The following is a 23,583-nucleotide window of genomic DNA, read 5'->3' on the forward strand; positions in this document are numbered from 1 at the left end:
CACAGAGAGAGAGAGAGAGAGGCAGAGACACAGGCAGAGGGAGAAGCAGGCTCCATGCACCGGGAGCCCGACGTTGGATTCGATCCCGGGTCTCCAGGATCGCGCCCTGGGCCAAAGGCAGACGCCAAACCGCTGCGCCACCCAGGGATCCCAGAAGCCTTTCATTTAAAGTATTTCATGACACTGACATGTATAGTTAAACCTTGAACAATACGGGTTTCAACTGCACGGGTCCACTTATACGTAGATTTTGTTTTGATAAATACAGTACAGTATCATAAATGTATTTTCCTTATAACTTTATCTTAATCACATTTTCTTTTATGTAGCTTACTTTATTACAGGAATACAACATGTAATGTATATATAACATACAAAATGTGTTAATTGACTACTTATGTTATTGGTAAGGCATCTTGTCAACAGTTAAGTTTTGAGGGAGTCAAAGTTACATGTGGACTTTCAACCGGCGTTGGGGAGGGGCAAGTGGCAGCGTCCCTGTTGCTTTTTTTAAGGGTCAACTGTATGTTTTTAAGAGTTGACTGGGGATGCCTGGGTGGCCCAGCGGTTGGGCGCCTGCCCTTGGCTCAGGGCATGATCCTCAGTCTCAGGATCTAGTCCCGCATCGGGTTCCCTGCCTGGAGCCTGCTTCTCCCTCTGCCTCTGTGTCATTCATGAATAAATAAAATCTTAAAAAAAAAAAAGGTTGATTTGTTTTGCAGGATGATGCTCAGTTTGGAATTTTGCAGTTTCCTCATGATTAGCTTCAAATTAGTGACTTAGACAAAAATGCTATATTGGCGATGTTTTGTCTTCCTTAGTGCATCACATCAGTAACAGTATTGGTGGTGATAAATTAGATTGTTTAGGCAATATCTGTCAAAATTCTCCATTGTAAAAACACCCATTTCCTTGATAATCAATCATTTTGGGGATTCATTAAGTAATTCTTGATGATATAAATTAGTGATGTTATTTTACTGCCAGAATCACACTGGAAACTATTGAGTTGTCCAGTAGAGGGTAGCAGAACACCGACAGTAAGCCTTTAATAGTTTGGAAATCCTACAAAATAATGCAGAAGTTGTTTGATATACCATTAGGAATATATATTTTAAAATGTTTAGAAATCTTTCTTGACTTGTGTTACTTCCCACGTGTCATAAAAGATATCCAAAAAAGATTTATTATAATTTTACCATTGGCCCTACATAGTAAGAAAAAGAATAACTGTTATGAAAAACCATTAAATTTCCTGATCAAATACATTTTGTGGATGTATTAATATCTATAACAATGACACAAATTTCCTATTTTATTTTAAGCAAAGCAAATGGATGATAATTTTAAGTATTACATGGGTATTTGGGAGCCTGATATTTCTGTCATTTGTCAGAGGGGTGGTCCCATGTCTTTAATATATCCAGGGAAGCACCCTACAAATATACACATTCTCACCCATATATTTTATATTCAAAAGAAACACAAGCTTATTACTTTAAAAACCATACATTACAGAGCTATATAACATGATAAGCAAATGTTCTCTGTAATTCCTTCTTCCTTTTTTTTTTTAATTCCTTCTTCCTAAAGAAAATAAAACCCTGCTAATTGGCATGTTGGCAAGATTTTTTTTTTCACTTAAATTGCTTATACTTAAAATTTAGATATTATATGGGATCCCTGGTTGGCTCAGTGGTTTAGCGCCTGCTTTCGGCCCAGAGTGTGATCCTGGAGCCCCAGAATGGAGTCCCACATCAGGCTCCCCACCTGGAGCCTACTTCTCCCTCTGCCTGTGTCTCTGCCTCTCTCTCTCTCTCTTTGTCTCTCATGAATAAATAAAATCTTAAAGAAAATAGATATTATAAGGAACCCTCACATAGGAACTTGAGAGGCCTGAATTTTAACTGACAACCAGATGCAAACTTGATAATATGGATTTGAGCATATCTTTTATGTATTTATTTATTTGTTTATTTATTTTTTGTTGAGCATATCTTTTAATCTCTTGATGTCATTATTCTGCTTTTTATTTTTCCTTTTGTATCAAGTTAAGGGCATTATTACATCTTTTTAAAAGATTTTTATTTATTTATTCATAGAGACACAGCTAGAGAGAGAGAGGCAGAGACACAGGCAGAGGGAGAAGCAGGCACCATGCAGGGAGCCCGATGCGGGACTCAATCCCGGGTCTCCAGGATCACGCCCCGGGCTGCAGGCGGCGCTAAACCACTGCGCCACCAGGGCTGCCCACATTATTACATCTTTAAGAAATGTGAGAAGGCTAGTGATGACTGGGAAGAATTTATAAGTATAAGCATAAAGTAGTGTTAGCACAAAGTTAGTCTTTTAGTTTTTTCTAATTATGTTTTAATTGTTAAGCTTTGGATTTTTATCTTTTTGTTTTGTTTTCTTCCCCCTTGAAAAATGTGTAGCTTATTAACTTTTGAGAATGAGGAAAAATAGTATTTTTTACCCTTTTGTATCACATAATCAGCTGAGCCAGTTAGCTCAGACTTTCCTAAGTGATTCACCTTTTGGAAAAGGCCAGTCATGGAAAGTTTTTGCCTAAATAAAGGCTTTTCACGAAGTTCTGAGTAAGTGAAATGAAGTTAAAATGACATTTCTGCTGATAGCACTTTAACTATAGTTAATAATGGGCCTTTCCTGTAGGCCTTTCCCTCTTATATATTAGAAGTGGTCTATGATTGAACGGTTCTCCTTGAAGATATTTTGAGAGCTTAATCCCTTCATATTACTTGTTAAAAATGGAGTTAGTTCTTCCAGACATACTATTCATGAAGAGTAAAATTCTGCTTTTTTACCTTTTTTTTTTTTTTTTTTTGCTTTTTTACTTTGTATTGATTCCCAAAGTCCTTGAGAGAAACATAGCAGTTTATAGATGTCATTTTTTGTGACTGTGGATAGGACTTTGGCATTAAGAAGTTAACAATAGAAACTCCTGTAGACTATACCTTTTTCATGCTTTCTTCATGACATTTACTGTATATCATGTGTTGTCATAACTTATTTCATGGTTAGCTGTCCTAATGGACTGTGAGCCCCTGAAGGGCAGAGAGGCCCATATATTATTATTTATAAGTTCAACATCTAACACAATGCTTGGGTCTGGGGTGCTTTTCAGAAAATGTTCACCAATTTGCTTTAGGTAGCTGCTGCAGGAGCTTTGTGAGTCCTGTGGTAAAACAGGTAAATAAAACAAAACATGGGACACCTGGGTGGCTCAGTGGCTGAGTGTCTACCTTTGGCTCAGGTCATGATCCTCTGTCCGGGGATCAAATCCCACATCAGGCTCCCTGCGAGGAGCCTGCTTCTCTCTCTGCCTATGCCTCTGCCTCTCTCTCTCTCCTGAATAAATAAATAAATCTTAAAAAAAAAAATAAAAACAAGACAAAACATGATTTGCATAAAGGCTTCTTTTACCTTTCTTATACCTTAAACCACTTGGTCTTCATATTTTATCATGAACATTCTAACATTTTACAGTGATGTTCCTTGATATGGATCTTAAAATTTCCCACATTAGGTATTCTGTGGTTGTTTTTTGTGAAAAGTCATCCTTCTAGGAAATTTTTTGTTAACAGCCTCTTTCATATGTCTTTCTGAAATTCCTACTTAACAGATATAATAGTAATGCTATGCTAGGCCATGCTGTGATAACAAACCCAGAAATTCAGTAGCATAGCATGTACAGTTGTCCCTGAGAAACACAGGTTTCAACTGCATGGGTCTGCTTATATGTGGATTTCTTTTTGCAGAGCTGTAAATGTATTTTTTCTTGTATGATTTTCTTAATATTTTTTCTTAACCTTTATTGTAGGAATACAGTGATCACACATATGCAAAATATGTGTTAAATCATTTGTTCATGTTATCGGTAAGGCTTCTTGTCAGCAGTAGGCTATTAGTAAAATTTTTAGGAAGTCAAAGCTTACATGTGGATTTTCAACTGTGTGGGGAGTCGGTACCCTTCACCCCTGCATTTTTCAAGGGTCAGCTCTACATATTACTGATGCAAAGTTCTATACAGATTGGGCAGCATTCCATCTTGTAACCAACTCAGCCATCTGGAACATACAGCTTTTGAGATTGTTATGGAAGAGGAAGAAAGAATAAATAGATTTTCGTTTAATTATTTTGTTTTCAGAATGAGACTTCAGTCCTGCCATGTGAGCTCGGACCTTCTACAGTTTTCATTTCTCTAAAGAGTAATGGGTTTTGCTGGTTGAGTAGGGGACAGTGGCTTATGCTATGAAGTTAGAGAAGGGGATGTGGACCTAGTTGCTCCTGAGATAAACTTTCAACTGATTTTAGCCCTTCTTTCCCTTCAAAGGTTCCTGGGATCTCAATTTACTGAGCCTTTGTAGGATACTGTAGTACAGATTGGCTTATTACTGGCCATTCCATATTGCTACAGGCTTAGATCAGAGAAAACAAAAACCAAAGCCAATTTCTACGTGTCTGTTTACTTCCTACCTTCAGAAAATTTGATTAGCATCTTTTTTCTGTTACATCTTTTCTCCATATCCTTATATAATTTTGCCTTTGTAAATTTATTTACCACTGTTTAGTAGGGTTTTGGTAGGGAGCAGAGAATAAAACGTGTTTAGACCGTCATTTCTAAGTGCAAGTGTCCACTTGTTTTCATGAGCTGTCTCAGATTCTACCCAGGGCAAGGAGATTTAAAGCACCTTTTTTCTAGTTCAGTACCCTGGGATTCTGCATTAAGCTTTAGGTCTGGATGTGGGTTTATTTTGATCGTCTTGTAACACTGTAAGTTACTCCAAAGTTTAGTGGCTTAAAACAATTGTGTTCTTGTCATTTTCCATAGTTGCGGAGGGTAGCTGGGCTCTGGCAGCTCTTGCTCAGGATCTGTCATGCAGTTGGAGTTAGTGGCTGGATGTGGAGCCATCTCGAAGACTTCCTTGCTCCCATGTCTTGGGCCTGGACTGGGACAGTTTCCTCAGGCATTTCTTCCTCAGTAGACTTCCCAGGTATTGTGTGTAACATGGGAGATCCAGAGTAGCCAGGCTAACTTGAGGTTTCAAGGTTGCATTCTCAAGAGAGCACCAGGTAAGAGCTGTGTCTTCTTTTACCAGCCAGCCTCAAAGTCATGTACTGACACTCCCACTGAACTCTGTGAATCGGCAGCCACAAAGACCCACCTAGTTTTAAGCAGGAAGGTGGAAGGGGTGACATATATAATTCTTTCTCACTGGGATGATGTCCGGTTTTGGAAGAGCATGTAGAATGGCTTGTGGCAACCATCTTTGGGTTATAGAATCTACTACAGGATTCTCTCTAGCACTGGTACTTAATCTCTCCATAGTTCTGGGAAAGGTAACTTAGTTCCTTAGATTTCTGATTTCTTGTTCATGAATATAAATGTGTCAGCTGTTATAGAAATTCTGTATGACAAGCCATCCCAAACCTCAGTGGTATACAATAATAAGCATTTGTTTATTGCCTGTGTGTTTCCAGGTGTTTGGGGTTCAGCCAATCTGGGTTTAGCTCCAAGCTGCTGGGTAGATTCAGATCTTCAGTGTGTGTCCTTCAGCCATCTTGGACTAGCTGGTACCTGAGGTGTAAGAATACAGGGCTAACGGGAGGAACTCAAGGGACTAATGAAATAGCACAATATTAAAGCTGCTTTTCCTGTCAGATCAGCTGACATCTCATTGACTATCAAAACGTGCACCCAGGTTCAACGAATCAGTGGATTAGACAAGTTTCTTCTTGGTCAGTCAGGAAGGAATGTATATTTGCTGAATGATGGTCTTATCTCTGGTATAAATTCTCTCTCTTATTTTTGGCTCTTGGCTCTTGTTACTGAGAAGTTCATTGGGGAGAGTGAGAGATGCACAAATTAAGCCTAGTAAAGAGTAGGACCAGATTTTAGAGGGCCTCGAACAGGAGGTTCAGCAATTGCTGTCTCATCCTGAGTAAGACCGAGCCATTGCAAGAACATGGGCAGGGGAGTAACAGAAGCTGGTGTTGTGTTTAATCACTCCTCAAGATTAACTTGCCAGTGTTTCCCAGGGAGGGTTCTCAATACAGGACTCTCAAACTCACTCTGTGCTCCTGGAGTCGGTGACACCGTACTGAGTGCAGGAGTGAGATGGCTCTCAATAAGAAAACTTACTGCTGCTCCCAAGAGGCCTAGTCGGAAGGAGAGAAGAGGCAGAGACTTACATTCCTGCAAAGATGGAATTTATCCAATTCACCTGTCAGTATTCTTGGCCCGTTTAATCTGGAGGACCTGGTTGAATCCTCATGGTGCAATGACCTTAATCTTGAACCCTCCTACAGATAGATTGGAATTTCTACAGAATTCCTCAGATGTTTTTGTTGACTTGGCAAGACTAAGCAGGCATTGGACACTTGTCCTCTCGTTAGCAGGAATCTCAGACACTGTAACCTTATTTGATCCTTTAGGAATCAGTTTTATTGAGGACCATTTTTCCAGATTTGAAATCAGACAGGATTCTTTATAGCTTTTTTTCACTCCCAAATGAGTGTTGTTTAGCTAGTTTTAAGGCATTTTGTTTCATCTTTGGGTTATTTTAGCTGTGAAACAGGAGCATTCTGCAGAATATTTCCAGTTTATATTGTTGCTCTTCTTGAAATGTTAGTATTTTTCTCCCAAATATTCCATCTCCCCATTCCTCCCCAGACCTTTAAATGTGAGTCCTAATCTACATGTGAGGTGGAGTGGGAGAGCTCTCTCAGCCGTCCTGTCCACAGCTCCCAGGGACTGTGACTCAGCAGTGACCACTGGAGTATATAGAAGCTGACAGAAGTAATGGGGAGATTTTAGGAAGATAGGTACATACGTTGTTAATTCCTTTAGTAAAGGAAAATGCCTTTATTTAGAACTGTTGTAGTAGACTTGAATCAGAAACCTTAGCCGCCAGAACTCATTGGGAGCTAATTGTGTGTTTTCCTTATTGTCACTTATTCCCTTTCCTTAGATTTTGAAAATACCATTTTTTTAAAAAGATTTTATTTATTTATTAATGAGAGACACAGAGAGAGAGGGGCAGAGACACAGGCAGAGGGAGAAGCAGGCTCTGTGCAGGGAGCCCGACGTGGGACTCTATCCCGGGTCTTCCAGGATCAGGCCCTGGGCTGAAGGCAGCGCTAAACTGCTGAGCCACCTGGGCCGCCCCCTTTGCTTAGATTTTGCTTCTCTCTTTTTATTCTTGTAAACTTGATGTCTCCTTCCTTGGCACAGGGTGACTAAGGAAGTGGATGCTACATCTAAAGAAGCCAAATCTTTCTTCAAGCAAAATGAGAAAGAAAAGCCACAGGCTACTGTCCCTGCACCTCTGCCATCACTCCCTGCTGGGTCTGGGTGAGTGTTCTGGTCTCAGGCTCAGGTATGCCTGGCATGTTGAGAAGCTGTTTTCAGTATAAGCACTCACTTTAACTGTAGCTGGCCTGACTTGTTTTCTGAGAGCAGGCATTATGCTGCTGCTTTGCCTTTGCTGAAATAGTTACCAAAATGGAGATGCAAAGAAAAATTTCTTATTTGATTCCAGCCTTAAAAAAGTGCTGATTTACAATGTTGTTGTTGTTGTTGTTGTTTTTAAAGATTTTATTTATTTATTCATGAGATACACAGAGAGAGAGAGAGGCAGAGACACAGGCATAGGGAGAAGCAGGCTCCCTATGGGGAGTCCGATGTGGGTCTCGATCATGTCCTGAGCCAAAGGCAGATGCTCAACCGCTGAGCCACCCAGGCGTCCCCTGATTTCCAGTGTTGACCACAGAGCCGAACATGTAGTAGACTTTACACTTAAAAATAATTTTTGAATAAAAATATCAGCAGTTTATTAGCACTTCTAGTAAAGATCAGGGTTGAGTGCTCAGTCCCACCCCGCAAGGACCTCAAAGGAACATAGGAAGGTCAAAGCTGATTTACAAATAATTCTATTAACACATTATAGGGAACTTAATAGTTTTCCTCTCTTTGTGTTTTCCATATTCCTTGAGTTATTTTTAGCTGAAGACTAGACTTTTTTTCCTTTGGGGGAAATACAAATTTCCTTCTTCATAACCTGTGTGGATGGTGTAAAGCATCAGAGTAAATATGAGAAGCCAAGGCGCGCTAGCCTACAGTGATGGTAACATGGACTGGCCCATCGGCAGCGCCCATCAGCCACTGACTCCTGTGGGGAGGGCTGTGTCCTAGAGGGTTAGGGGTGGAGCAGATCACCTCTGGGGGCTTCTCTGACCTGTCAGTCACACAGCTTGTCACTTCTTCCTTCTCTTCCTGAGCATACCTACCTACCTCGTTGCTATGGATAGTAAAGTTTTGTTTTTTACATTACATAACAAAATTTTTTTTAAAAAAAATCTTTGGTTTTCCTATCACATTATGAGCTTTTCTAGGACAGGCCTTTCTCATCTTTGTAGCCCTGGCTCCAAACAGTGCTGTATAAGCTTGTGTGCTCATCTAGTTTGTGTTTACCCAAAGCAGACACCGAGACAAAGGTTTGAGTACAAGTCATTATCATGGGAGGTGACTTCAGGAAGCTCCAGTAGGGAGGTGGAAGAGGTGAGGAAGGAAGCCTGGGTAAGATGTATAGATTCTAGCAGGTTATTGCCATTATTGGCTGGTGCTCACTTGGTTCTGCTTGGTATCTCAGGGAGGTGGTGAAGAACATGGCCAGGGCAAGGAGACTGGGATTGTTTTCTTCCAGCTCCCGCCTGTCACTGGCTCAGGACTGCTTCTGCATGCCCTCAGTCCCCAGCTGTGAGCAGCAGGGACTTGTGGTAAGATGCTGCTCTCAGCATGTGTGATGCTGCTCTCAGCATGTGTAGTGGTGGCGAGTGCAGGAATGTGGCTGGGCCATGTCCACTTCTGCCGCATGCTCTTCATCTGCTCTTTACCCCAAGGCTTTCTATTCCACTGGAGCTAGTAGGTGGCAGAAGTCACATAGCAGTTACATAGAAACTTAAGAAGGAAAAGGATTTGAGAGCTTGCTACCATGGTGGAAATGACATAAACACCAAGGAGGGCGCCATGGGAGTAACAGAATAATGTGAACAGGGCTCTCCACACTGGCCCTGATCATATTTTAAGACAGTAGTTTTCAAGCTGTGGTTTGCGATCATCATTTAAAATGGGGGTGCCTGGGTGGCTTAGTTGATTAAGCATCTGCCTTCAGCGCAGGTCATGATCCCAGGGTCCTGGAATCGAGCCCGCATCAGGCTCCCTGCTCTGTGAGGAATCTGCTTCTCTGCCTCTCTCCCCTGGTTGTGCATGCCTTTTCTCCCTCAAATAAATAAAAAAAAGAAAATAGGGACACGTGGGTGACTCAGTGGCGAGCGTCTACCTTTGGCAGATCGTGATCCCTGGATCAAGTCCCACATCAGGCTCCCTCTACCTATGTCTGCCTCTCTCTGTGTGTCTCTCATGAATAAACAAAAAAACAAAAAAAGAAAAAAAGAAAAGAAAGAAAATGGAATGAAGAAATAGTGCACTATACTATGTGGTATTATTTCATAAAATTTTTATACCAAGTGACAAAATAAACTATTTTTAGTGAGGATTGAGATTAAAAAAAAAATGTGTCTGTAGGATGAAGCAGCATGTTTTTAGCCTTATAATTATATTGTTTGAAAGGTTTTCTCTTCAAACCAGTAGCTTTCAGATTTGGTTGACTCACAGTAAGGAATATGTTTTATAGTATGTCCTAGTATATTTATAAATAATAGGTATGTAAAAAAGTAAAAGAAAAAAAAAGTAAAAGAAAATTTGGTGTAATATTTACCTTTACTACACATGATGAATTCTCATTTGCTGTTTTAATGACTGTGTATAGTATATGTCATTTAAAAAAAATGTTTTGGTCCACTGAATTAATTTCACAATCTACTACAATCTGAATTTGACAAGTAGTATTCTGCAGGTTTTACTTGGGTTACCAGGCATGTATGTGGTATTATTAAACAGTGTCTCTTACATTTATTAAAAGTCCTACTGTAAAAATTAACTCTGGATTAAGTACCAGACAGAAATAAATATTTCTCTTTTTTTTTAAGATTTTATTTATTTATTCATGAGAGACCCAAAGAGAGAGGCAGAGGGAGAAGCAGGCTCCCTGAGGAGAGCCCAATGTGGGATTCGATCCCAGGACCCCAGGATCATTCCCTGAGCCAAAGGCAGACACTCAACTGCTGAGCCACCCAGGAGTCCCAGAAATAAATATTTCTTTAAATAATCCCCTATTGATGCTTAGAGATTCTAGTTGAAAACCATGTTTATTTCAGAAAACACTCTGTTGCTCTAATGATGAAGATAACTAGAGGAGAAGAGGCAGCTTACCAAGGTCAGCTTGCTTCAGTCACTGTGTCACTTGTGGAAGCGTCACTGTTCTGTATTCATGTCTTCCTTTCTTGGAAAGAGTGAATAGCTCTCAAGGATAAATTGCTGAGGTGATATCTGTATTAGGGAGACCCAGCAGGAAACAGATGGCATCCTCAAATTAGCATTCTTTCGGGAGAGTTTAATAACTCACTAAGTGATGAAAAACCAGATATAGAATAGTGTGGTGTGCTTGGGGCTAGTAATATAATGCTGTATTTCCTCCCCTAGACCTGAGGGGCCAAGAAGGGGAACAGTTTTGACACTGAAAGGGAGGGCCTCCTGACAGGAGCTGAGACCTTCACTTGAGCGATGGGCTCTCTAGAGGAAGCCAAGGACATTAATCTCCAGATCTCCCATTCCTCCTTCTTTCCCATTGCTTGCTGTGACACTCCATTCTGACAGTAAAATGGTAAGGAAGACTCAGGATTATTACAGTAGGTGGCAAGACTATCACAATAAGGGGGAGAGATCAGGCTCAGCTCTCAGTACAGCAAAAACAGCTGGGGATTTATGGTCAAGGAGCAGAATGAAGGTAACCAGGAGGGTGTCTGAGGATGAACATTACTAAGAGACATCAGGGATAGGGAGATTCTTGTTAAACAGACTTAACAGGATTCTTGCTGAAGGCAGGCTGAGTACTTAGACATCAAGGCTGGGAAATGAGAAACTTACATATCAAGGGTGATCATATATCAAGATTGGAGGATTCTCTTAAAACTAGTCTGGCAGGATTCTTGCTAAAATTGGGCTCAATTGCTAAAATGCAAGCCTAGCAAGGATGGAGGCCAAGATTGAGGCCGAATTGAGAAGAGGACCCAAAGGAGCCTGATTAAGGTTTGATGAAGAAGAGTGTCTTTCTTGAGGTGTTTACACAGGACAGCATCTAGGATAGAGAGCTGAAAGACAGGTGGAATCTGGAGGGGCTGGTTGGTAAAATACCTTTTCAATAGATGAATGGGCTGCCAAGTCCCTTATAAAAGGGGGTCAAGTGAAATTTGATTAAAATCAGTTTCTTCTAAAGATTTTATTTATTTATTTATTTAGAGTGCACCGGAGGAGTGCAGAGGGAGAGGGAGAGAGAGGATCTTAAGCATGGAGCCCAACATGGGACTTGATTTCATGACCCTCAGCTCATGATCTGAGTGAGCCAAAACTAAGAGTTGGATGCTTTTTTTATAAAAGATTTATTTGTTTATTTTTATTTATTTATTTATTTATTTATTTATTTATTTATTCATTCATTCATTCATTCGTTCATTCATTCATGAAAGACACAGAGGAGAGAGAGAGGCAGAGACACAGGCAGAGGGAGAAGCAGGCTCCATGCAGGGAGCCCGACATGGGACTCAATCCAGGGTCTCCAGGACCACGCCCTGGGCTGCAGGCGGTGCTAAACCACTGAGCCACCTAGGGATTCCCCAAGAGTTGGATGCTTAATCAGCTGAGCCACCCAAACATTCCAGTGTCTTATAAAATGCAGTAACGGAATGTAACAGATTACAAGATATGTCTGTTGAGTTAAAAAAGTGCTCAGAGTTGTACATGAAAATTTCTGAATAAAAAGTCCAGAAGGTGACCTTCAAGGTTGTTGGCATGATCATTTTTCTGAAATGCATCTCAGAAAGCTTGTCCAGTTGTAATTGTGCGTGGGAAAAGATGGGGTCAAGAGGAATCCATCTGATCTGAGGTGTCCAAGTGGTCACATTTTATCAGTGCAAACATTAGTATCTGCTGCAGGAAGCACATGCCTGGCATGGGATGTCTTTTCAAGGGAAGAATCTGTAAGAATACAATTTATTAATATAAAATTATTGTAATACTTTTCCACAGATGTTTTTCATTTTCATTTTTGGAGTTGCTTCAGTTTATAGAAATTGTCCAGCAGAAACACTTATATTTGTTTATTTTTCTCTCTCTAAACAGATTTAAGCAATACAGGAAAACCAGAGCAGGAGGGTAAAACATCCTGTCCCACATCCTTTGCTAGCAAATAAGAACAGATTCACAGGAGCAAATGTTTGTAACTGAAAATGCATTTCCTTTACATGTTTAAAATAGCACACTGCTTGGGCTATAAAAAGCCAAAGTTTATGCTTTGGGAATGAAGTAAACCAAACACCCGATTTTAATTAGAGGCAGAAATCAGAGACAATAAGAAGCGTTCTCTACATTTAGTTGTAGAAAGCACAATAGTCAGCTCAGTGTGTCTGAATTCCTATAGTCCTGTTGTTCTAAACTCTTGATCCATTTCTTGCCCTGAATGCTCCCCACGGCTGCCCACAGCCCCGCCAGTCCCCACTCCAGCATCAACAGCCATTTGAATCCAGCTTTCGTGGGTATTTGGGTAGGTCAGCCTTTATCCTCACACTTACTACTCACCTATTCCAGCAGTAGGCTATTGTTAAAGTTTATTTATTTTTTATCTTTATTTTTTATTTTTTTTGAAAGAGAAGCTTTTACTATTTTTATGTACAGAAAATTCAACAGCGTCTACTCAGCCCAGCTTGGTGGCCAGTTCTTTAGCTTTTGCTTTTTCCAGCTTGGCGATGTGAGCCACTGACTTCAAACCCAGGACGTTGCCTCCCCAGTGATGGTGGATCTCATCATATCTGTCATTGTAATTGGTTCTGATGGCTTCTACCAGCTTAGCCAGAACTTCCTTGTCTTCCGAGTTAACGTGTGTGAAGGCGACAGTGGTGCAGGTCTTCCTGTGGACCAGATGCCCCAGCCTGGCCTTCTCCTTGATAATGCAGTAGGGAACCCCCATCTTACAACACCGGGCAGGCAGAAAGACAACCATCTCAATGGGATCCACATCATGGGCTATCACTACAAGCTGAGCCTTCTTGTTTTCCACCGAGGTGGTGACAGTGTAAACCCCTAGGACACAGAACCCATTAACCCTGGAGGACTGCTCCTTTCACAAAAGCCGTCCTACTACTCTGGGCCCAGCTGTGACTCAGGGTTAAAAAGCTTGATTTTATGCTTCACAGAGATTCCAGGTGAGACTTGTTAAAGTTTATAATCCTAGCTGCAGGCATCAACTTACTTAAGGGCTTGCTGTTTAGTCGCTTCCTTATAGATTGGAAATGACCTGAAGCAATGAAACATAAGAGTGAAAAACATCATTTTTCCATGTAGTTTTGTCTTGTCTTCTTGGTCTCTTGAGAGAAGAGAGAGAGAGAAAAGACCTTACTGTTGAGTCTCACACATCGTGAGTGGAGGTTAGCAACATTTGCCTCCCATATAGAAAAGTCAGAATTCGGGACACCTGGGTGGCTCAGCGGTTAGGTGTCTGCCTTCAGCCCAGGGCGTGATCCTGAAGACCCGTGATTGAGTCCTGCATCAGGCTTCCTGCATGGGGCCTGCTTCTCTCTCTACCTCTCTCTGTGTCTCTCATTAATAAATAAATAAATTCTTTAAAAAAAAGAAAAGTTAGAATTCTGCATAGTGTACTGCTGAAGGTAGGAGACCCAGACGAAAGGCCTGGGAGGACAGTAGCCCCGACTGTCTCTGTGGTTTGTCTGTGCTCAGTGTGCTTGACCAGATGGTCTCCAGGAGCCGTTCATCTGTGCAGCATTCTTCCTGGCTGAGCAGGTGATTTCATCCCTCCCAGTCTCATTGGACAGGAGCTGACAAGACCTTGTTGGCTTTTAAGATTTTTACATTTTTCGGTATACAGCCTTCTGATAGCATTGAGCATTTCACTTTAAGTAACAAATTAGGCAGAGCCACAATGTTAGGTGGAAAGGTTTCTAATTTTTTATCAGAATCTCTTCTTACAATGATCAGAGTTCTGATCTATCTTGATCAGCTTTTAAGCCCTTTTACTTTTAAAGGAGCTGCTCTCGTGTGGAGAAGAGCATTTAAAAGCTAGGTGTAATAATATTTTGAGTATCTTTACTAACAGAAGAAAGGACCGCCCGAGTTATTCACAGTAAATGTATTCTTATCAACAACAACAAAGACAAGCTCCCTCAGAAGTCTGACTTTATCTCGGTCTGAGGCCCTGGTGAGATGCCTGAATAGTTGGTATGTGCCCCTGTTCTGGTGAAGAGATGTACCTGGTGAGGTTACTTTTAATGCCTAGAGAATGGCCACTCCAAGGAAGAGGAAAATCAGCTTGTTTCAAAAAAGTAAATATTATGAGTAAGGGCTTATGGGTAATAATTAAGATGATTGAGAGAAAGTGGGTTTCCAGCAGAAATGACCTGTAATATTATATAGTCTTTAAGGGAACAAATGGTATTAGTTTAATGACTTAAAATTGAATGTGCTTTTTTCTTTTTAGAAACAGTTTTATTGAGCTGTTTTTATTTGAAATACACAGTTCATTGGTTTTTAGCATATTCACAGACTTCTGAGTTCATAAAGCTCTGCAACCACGATGATTTTCATCACTCCAGAAAAGAAATGCAGTTGCTCTGCATCCTTACCTATCTCCCACACTCGCAGGCAACTGCTAATTGATCTTCTGTGTCTACTGGGTTTGCCTGTTTGGACATTTTATGTAATTGCATCATACGATATTTGTCCTTTTTGTCTGGCTTTGACTTAGCATAATGTTTTCAAGATTCATTCATGCTTCTGTACTGCATTCCTTTTTATGGCCAAATAGTAATCCCCTGTATGAATATACCATGTTTTGTTGATCCATTCATTTCGATAGACATGGAATTGTTTTCATGTCTTGGCTATTATAAATAAGGTGTCTATGAACATTGATGTACAGGTTTTCATGTGGACATGTGTTTTCACTTGGGTATGTACATGGCTGTGGAATTGCTCTGTCATATGGCAATTTGGTCATGCTCTTGAATAGGAGAATGAGCCATAAGAGAAAAATCCAGGAATGTTACCAAAGGGTGGGTGCTTTGGGTGCCTAGATTTCTTCCACTGCGATTTCTCTGAAGCATGTGCAGTTCTGTTTGTAAGCTCTGGCTATAGGAAAAAAGCTGGGTAGAAAACTATGATGTGGGACACCTGGGTGGCTCAGCAGTTGAGCATCTGCCTTTGGCTCAGGTCATGATCCCAGGATCAAATCCCGCATCGGGCTCCCTGCATGGAGTCTGTTTCTCCCTCTGCCTATATCTCTGCCTCTCTCTCTCTCTGTCTCTCTCATGAATAAATAAATAAAATCTTAGAAAAAAAAAAAAACTATGATGTTCAGTAACACTATTATAGCAATGGCTAGAAAAAAAGAGAAGGCAGTTTTCTACTGTCTTAATTAATTCTAGAAATAGAGGGATGTTAGCCTTTTGATTTTTTTCCCACAGCCAGCTTTAATCTTTCTACTGAGTGAGATTTCCTGTTTGATGATCATTTGGGATTTTAGTTCAGTTGACTCAGGGCTGGCTCTGTTCTTATTTTATTGCTGGTTGAAAAGAGACGTTCTTGACCTTCCCACTAACTCTTGAATTTAACTTTGTTATTCTTAGTGGTTGTGGTGCTGTCAATAGGAGGTGTTCAGAAATGTGTGGGGAGATATTTTGGTTGTTACAAGACTTGAGGAGACCACTGGTACTTAGCGCGTGCGGTTCGGGAATACTAAATATCTGCATTACCTAGGACAGTTTATACTGTGAAGAATTTTTTTTTTTCCAAAATCCCCTTTGAGACACACTGTTTTAGGGGAGTTGGTGGGGGGGGTGTTTCCCTCAGTTATATAACCACTGGGATTTTCTTCAGTTTCTGGTTTGAGACCCCGCTCCAGGGCAGGCATTCACAAACTGGCAGTTCCGAACCAAGCCTTCCATTAGATGTTCTTATTTGGCCAGTGTTTAAAAATCAGGAGAGTTGATATAAAAATCTGGATTCCTGGTTTTCTTTAGAAATGAGAATTGTCATTGCCCTCCATCTTTCCTTACAGCAGCATTGAGCTGGAACAGAGTGGATGGGGTTTGCCCTTTCCTGGCCCCAACTTAGCTGCTCCCTTTTATGTTACCTGCTGGGTTCCTGTAGTCAGGTGTTTCTAATGGGATGACATGTTTCCCTTTAATGACCAGGTCAGTTTTCTTTTAGGACCAGTTTGTCCTTCGGATTAAATATCAGACATACTATCTTCTCATGCATGCTGCATGTTAAGTGTTCTTTACCTTTTTCAAAAGGATAAACGGCTCCTATTGATAGATTATTGAATTTAAGGCACAGTGCTAAGTGTTTCACATGTATTATTTTCTTGAATCTATACATAAATACTTTAAGAGGTAGATGCTAACTTTGTGCCCATTTCACAGACCAGGAAACTGAGGCTCAGGGAGGTGCTGTTAATTTGTGGAGATTCTGTAGTTGTTGGAGGCAGGGTTCCAGTCCAGAATCATTTGAGACCAGAGGCTGAGCTCTCAACCACAGTGTCGTACAACCAGTCTTACCCTCCTAATTGATTTTTTTTTTTTTTTGTATCTCTTCAGCTTTATAACTGATGAGGGACTCTTTGAAAGCTATTTTGAGGGGATCCCTGGGTGGGTGACTCAGTGGTTTAGCGCCTGCCTTTGGCCCAGGGCATGGTCCTGGGATCGAGTCCCACATCGGTCTCCCTGCATGGAGCCTGCTTCTCCCTCTGCCTGGTCTCTGCCTCTCTCTGTGTGTCTCTCATGAATAAATAAATAAAATCTTAAAAAAAATAAAGAAAGCTATTTTGAATTCTGTTGTTGTTTTTTTAAGGAAATTAGATGACCCTTTCCTCCCATTTCCTTTGTAGACTTTTTCCCCATTAACCACAGCTAATCCAGGTTTCCTGTGCTGAATTTCAGTCCCATTACTATCTCATGAAACTGAAGGGGTAGCACATTTTAAAAAATGAGTTTCAGGTGTGTTTGTACATGGATCATGTGTCAGCAGTCCACAGTGAAGATCTACTCAGTCACCTGGGGATAATAGTACTAATGGTTATTGCTGCTTCTGTGTGTAATTGGCTCCTACTGACTGAATCCTACATTGCAGATAGCTTATGTGAGGGTGTTGCCAAGGGAGTCAGGTAGGAGATAATCCTTGCCCAGTTCAGTGGGTTTCTTCTGGCAATCATTTGTTCCAGGGCAGGACTAGCTAGAAGTAGCTTTTAAAATGATTTTTTTTTTTCAAAGATTTTCTTGAGAGAGTGAGTGAGCATAAGCAGGAGGGACAAAGTGGGGAGAGAGAAGAGAATCTCAAGCAGACTCCCACTGATTGTGGAGCCCAACTCAGGGCTTGATCTCACGACCCTGAGATCACAACCTGAGCTGAAACCAAGAATCAGATGCTTAACTACCAAGTACCACTGAGGCACCCCAAGATGTTATTTCAAGGACCTACTGTGACAGTGGAAATGATTGATTCTGGCAGGGTTGGTGGTCCTGCTGTTATCTTACTTGTCAACTCCAGAATGATGTATTTTGTATTATGGCAAGAAAACTCTGTACTGGACTTTACCTTCATGTTCTTCAGTGGATGCTAAATATTCAACTTCATTCAGTTTTCACTTATTCTTAACTGGCTTTTTAAATATACCTCTATGAGTAATGCAGTTAACAGAGTAAATGAGTTTGAAATCGAAATTAAATTAATTCTCTAAAGATTTCCACATGAATAGTTGGAATATTTTGAATTTATTAAAGGTAATCTCATTCATGTTCTTAATTTGAGGAGATTGTTCCGCGCTAAGCTAGGAACTGGAATAATTATGAATGGAGAGACTAGTAATATTCTTTGTGGTTTTTGTTTGGTTTGGTTGGGGGAGAGTGATAGAAAATTTGACCATTTGAGTCAGACACTGAAGTGCTGGCCAATGTGAGGGTCTAAATGAGAGCTCAAACACAGAAAAGCTTTCAAAGCAAGAAAATTTTTCATTTGTGGTCACCAGGAGAGGATAACCTCTGTCAGTTTGGATTTAATACCTAGAGCAAATACTATGAGCCTAGGAAGTGTCCCTAATGGTTTTCAAGGTTGCCCAGAGTAGAACAAATTCTGGTGTTCTTAGAAAATCCTTAGGGAATTTGAACTTTATTACACAGAGCAGCCTTCTTCCTTTTGTTCTTATCATTGTGGTGTAGTTTAAAGAAGTTTCAAAAGTCTGTGAGTTTAAGAGCCAGTGGTTATATGTGTTACAAACTTTTAAAACTTAATTTTGCTATAGTCCTATAACCTTGGTTGTGCCAGATTTCTCTTGGTGCGAAATACAAGTCAGGAAAATGCTTTGGGGGGCACCTGGGTGACTCAGTACGTTAAGCATCTGTCTTTGGCTCAGGTCATGATCACAGGGTCCTGGGATTAAACCCAAGTTGGGCTCCTGCTCAGTGAGGAGTCTGTATCTTCCTCTCCCTTTGCTGCTCTATCTGCTTGTGTTCTCTCTCTCTCAAATAAATAAGTAAAATCTTAAAACAAACAAACAAAAAAAGGCGGGGGGAAGTGTTTTGGGTGCTTCTCTGGGAGTATAGGGAGGAATAGAAAGGATAGTTGAAATTATGACATTCACAGTTTACTTAGTATGATCATTGGAAATGGACTTGGAAGCAAAGTTGTGAAAACCGTCCTTTAAGGAGAGAATTATGATGCTCTAGGAATGAAGTGAAACCATTTTGGTTAATTTAACTAATATTAAAACACTAATTTGTCCATTGTTCTATGTTTTAGCTTCTTTTAGTGTACACTAGAGGGCAGAACTCTCCTGAAAAGATATTTCTTTGGCATGCTACAAGGAACTTGAAGCTTTCCTACATTTGGCATATATGAGTGCTATTATACATTTTTCTTTGCCTAATTATATTAATGTCTCTTGGCATGAGATTTCTATATGCTATAAGGTTTCTATATTTTTCTTTACTTAAAATTTGTTTGATTTTCAACTCTTACCATTGTGTTTACAAATTGAAGGGTGGTTTTTCTTCTCTCATTTTTTTCCTTGAGATGCAGAATCTTTTATGTTTGTTTGCTTTTTTATCACAAATGAGAAAATAAAAATGACCCATAGTTCTACCACTTAATTTTTTTCATAAAAAAAAAAAACAGTGAAATTTCCTTGTCACCTGCCTGTTTCTTCATTCCCAACCCTAGAGGCTAATACAGTTGACCTTTAAACAGTGTGGTCTTTATGGTTGCCGATTCCCCTTCCCCAAGCAGTAAAAACTCTGTGTATAGGGATGCCTGGGTGGCTCAGTGGTTGAGCATCTGGCTTTGGCTCAGGGCATGATTCCAGAGACCGGGGATTGAGTCCCACATCGGACTCCCTGCATGGAGCCTGCTTCTCCCTCTGCCTGTGTCTCTACCTCTCTCTCTTTCTCTCTCATGAATAAATAAATAAAATCTTAAAAAAAAAAAAAAAAAGAAAATCTGTGCAATAACTTTTGACTCCCCAGAAATTTAACCACTAGTAGTGTGTTGTTGACCAGAAAGAAGCCTTACTAATAACATAAACAGTTGTCTGACACATATTTTAAATGTTACATGTATTATGTACTACATTCTTACAATAAAATAAGCTAGAGAAAGAAAATCTTAAAATCATAAGGGAAAGAAAATACATTTATAGTTCTATACTGTAAAAAAAACAAAAACAAAAAACAACCCAGTAGAGGAAGCTGGTGGCTTAGTTGGTTAAGCATCTAACTCTTGATCTTAGCTCAGGTCTTGATTTCAGGGTTGTGAGTTCAGGTCCCACATTGGGCTCTACTCTGGGCATCGGCCTACTTAAGAAACAAAACAAAACAATGCATATAAATGAACCTGTGCAGTTAAAACCCATTAAAACATAAACAGACTCTATGTTAGTCTGCAGCTTGTACTTTTACTTAACAGTCTATTTTGGGCATCTTTTCAGGTTCAATATAAGCATCTATGTATTTTAATGCCTGCATTGTACTCCATTATATAAATAGTCTGTAGTTTGAGTAACTATTTCCTTATTGATGAGCATTTAGTTTTCCAAATTTTACAGTTAGGAATAATTCTTTAATGATCCTTATACATGCATTTTTATGTTTCTTATGCTGTTATTTCTGGGGGATGGATTCTTAGAAATGGGATTGTTGAGTCATCAGATATATGAACCCTAAATCCTAACAGATGCTGCCAGATAGGCAATACCAATCTGAAGTGTCCCTGGTGTTACATTAGAGGCTTTTTCCAGACACCATTACCTGTGTCTGTCAGGGTTTTCTCCACAGTCATGACATTAACTGGATTCTCATAACCTACTGGCTTCATTTGTGTTTCCTCTCTGAAAACCTTTACCAAATATAGATTGTTTTCAAGATAAACTAATACTGTATTTCTGTGTATTTGCCAAATGTAATTAAGATTTGAGTATCACTATAGGTAGTCTCCATCCTGTATCAAGTCATTAAAGCTAGCTAATTCTTAGTTACCGAAGAGTTCAGGTAAAAATCTGAGTTTTATGAACACTGAGAGAAATTGTGAGCCAATTTAGGAACTGTATATTATAGGTCCATCAGGGATCCCTGGGTGGCTCAGGTATGTAGATTATTTATTCATTTGAGAGAGAACATGGAGAGGGAGAGGGATAAACTCTCCAATGCATGGCTCGTTCCCAGGAGCTAAGATCATGACCTGAGCCAAAGGCAGATGCTTAACCAACTGAGCCATCTAGGTACTATTTCTACTCCCTGTGCTATTTCTTCCGTAGGTTCTTAATGTTGGAGGTTACTATTCCCAAATGTTGTAAAGTCAGTGAAGAATGTTACTTATCCTAAGCATAGCAATCAGTGATTCATGTGTTCTGATACAGGCATCTTGCTGCCATTTCATGGAAGGTTATGATTATATAGAAAGATTCATATTAAGTAAATATTATAATTTGGGTCCAGGAATTTTTCTTATGGGAGAGGCCGAGCAGCTGTGTTCTAATTATTTTGGTCAGGATTGAAAATCAGTCTGATCTGAAGGCCAGCACTTACTATATTCAGTTGCTTAGCTCTGGATTCTTGCCAAAACCATTACCCAAGGGAACTTATGATAAATTTAAGCTGAAATAAGTTAAAACTTCTAAACTAGGCTAGTATTTCTGTATCACTGAGAAAATGAAAGACTGAACAAGGATTTTTAGATCTAGTAATTCTGGATGCATAAGACCATAAATATGTCACAGCCTTTCGATTATTAGCTTTTTCTTGAATTTGAAATGTGGTACAATTTCAATAGCTGCTAATTTGAGAATGAACAGGAAAAACCCATGTGTTGCCTTGGCTTCTGCTTTAAACTGAGATCTTTTAGCCCAATTGCTTGTGACATAGATGGTGAGCTATACAAGGGAGAAACCAAAGGAGAAGGAGAGTTTTCTCTACAGTCAGATGGAGCATAACTTGTTTAGACCAGAAAGGAGAATCAGATCCAAGGATAACCATGTGCAAAACACTCTTGATCTTGGTCTCTTGTCTCATGTAACGAGCTTCAAAAAAAGATTTGAGGAGAAGTTTCCTTTAGAACAGTAACCACAAGCATCATGTCTGCTTTCCAGCCATGTTTCTGTGTTGTGCTGTGGGTGAAGTAATTCCAAGTTTTTTATACTATTTCAGAAAGTCATTCCAGTTTAGCTTTTGTTGGACCAGTCTGGACTTCAATTTCTCAGTCTTGATGTGATGAAGCCAGCTTTCCTCTTGGGCTAATAACTTAGGTCAGCTGTGTGTTTGACATTATTGTATAAGAACCAGAGAGGCCGAATTCCAGCTAAATGAAGGCTTAAAGTATCTGGCTTTATGAAATTGGAGTTATATTTTTTTTAAAATACATTTGAAGTAGGACTTTGGTTAACACCATAATGAAAGCAAAGCGTTGATGTTTTTTAGGCAGGGTAGGGACAGTCTGTGATAAAGGTATTTATTTTCCTTATAGTTTATCAGTTGCTGACGAAATTAGTTGGCAATGGAAAATGAAACACAACTCCTTTCTCCCAATGATACACTGTCTCGGGCCACCCCTTGCTGATAAGACTGGTACGCCTCTGAGCTTCCTACTGCCACCTTTGCCATATTTGTTTAAGGTTTTCTCAAGATTCACAGACTTCTTCTCTTTGTGCATTTAGTAATATCATTCATCTACTCTAAAGTTTTACCCATCTCTTTAATGTTGATGATTCTCTGTTCTGCCCTTCCAGTACTGCCTTTCTCCTTAGCTCCAGACCCATATTTCTTCCTGCTTGCTAGAAATTGATTCTGAATTTCCTTGACAACACACCAGTCCAACATTCAACTCATTGTCTCTGAGTCCTCCCATTTTACAGAGCTGAAGAAACGGAGTCTGTGAAGTTAAGTAGCTTATCTGAGAGAGAGAGCCTGGACTAGAATCGAAGGCTTCTTTCCAGTCCAGTGTGGTCTTCTCTTGGGCCAAACTGCCTGTCTGTCTCTGGAAGAAAACAATGTGTTACCACTGTTCCCCTCAACCACTTAGGGTATGTTCAGTTATTTCCCTTTCTTTTCCTTACCTCCCCAACTGCCCAGTCCATTCAGTGCTTTTAATTATACATTCATAATGTCTATAAATATTCATTCCTATTCTTCTCCTTTCTCTCCCCTCTTTCTCTATGTATTTCATCCCCATTCCCATTTGCCTTTTTTCTGAGTCTTAAGCATCTGTCTCTGTGTGATTGGAGACTTTGCTAAAGGTTTGTACTATTGTAATCATTTCCTAAGTTTACTTAACAGCCTGCAGTCCCTCTTCCTGTAACCACCCTATATGCCACTGCTGGGATAATTTGGCAGAGATTCAGTTTAGGTTATGACACTTGCTCAAAAATTTGATACTCATCTACAGTTAAGTTCACATTCTTTAGCCTGATATTAGTGAATGCCATACTATAGCTGTATAGCCAGCCATACCTTATTCTGAATTACTCTGACAGTCATAAAGGAAACCTTCCCTTTACCCATCTTCTCCCTCAGCTTTGTTCAGCTGTTCTCTACTGTCCCCTAGGTGCCTTCATCTGTCCCCTTCATCTACTGGAATCCTGCCTGCTTTTCAAGCCTCATCTCAGCCCTGCCACACTCTTCCCTGATATGTGCCTTCCTTGTATTCCTGTTCCACTAATGGCACCTTAAATGTTTGACCTTGAAGTATAGTTATTTTAGTCTTTCTTATTCGTGCCCTACCTTTTAAGCTCTTCTCTGTAACTTTGGATTTCTGCAGTTTTAATACAATGTGGATTTATGGCTTTTACAGGTTCTGAAAAATTCTCAAGCATTATCTCTTTGAATATTGCCTCT

At 40.0% G+C, this 23,583-nt stretch overlaps 1 protein-coding gene across 3 annotated transcripts in view; it reads left to right on the forward strand.

Moving 5' to 3' along the window:
- CFDP1 (craniofacial development protein 1) overlaps positions 1 to 23,583 on the forward strand; it is a 128,760-nt gene that overhangs the window by 16,981 nt on the left and 88,196 nt on the right. For 2 of the 3 annotated variants that reach the window (XM_025426854.3, XM_049110697.1), the window contains exon 5: positions 7,256 to 7,375. The exons of the other annotated variant lie outside the window; for it this stretch is intronic. In XM_025426854.3, coding sequence (XP_025282639.1) covers positions 7,256 to 7,375 — 120 coding nt within the window. The remainder of the gene's footprint in view (positions 1 to 7,255; positions 7,376 to 23,583) is intronic. 3 annotated transcript variants of the gene reach the window in all.

Source organism: Canis lupus, chromosome 5 (genome assembly GCF_003254725.2).
Source record: "Canis lupus dingo isolate Sandy chromosome 5, ASM325472v2, whole genome shotgun sequence".
NCBI classification, from domain to species: Eukaryota; Metazoa; Chordata; class Mammalia; order Carnivora; family Canidae; genus Canis; species Canis lupus.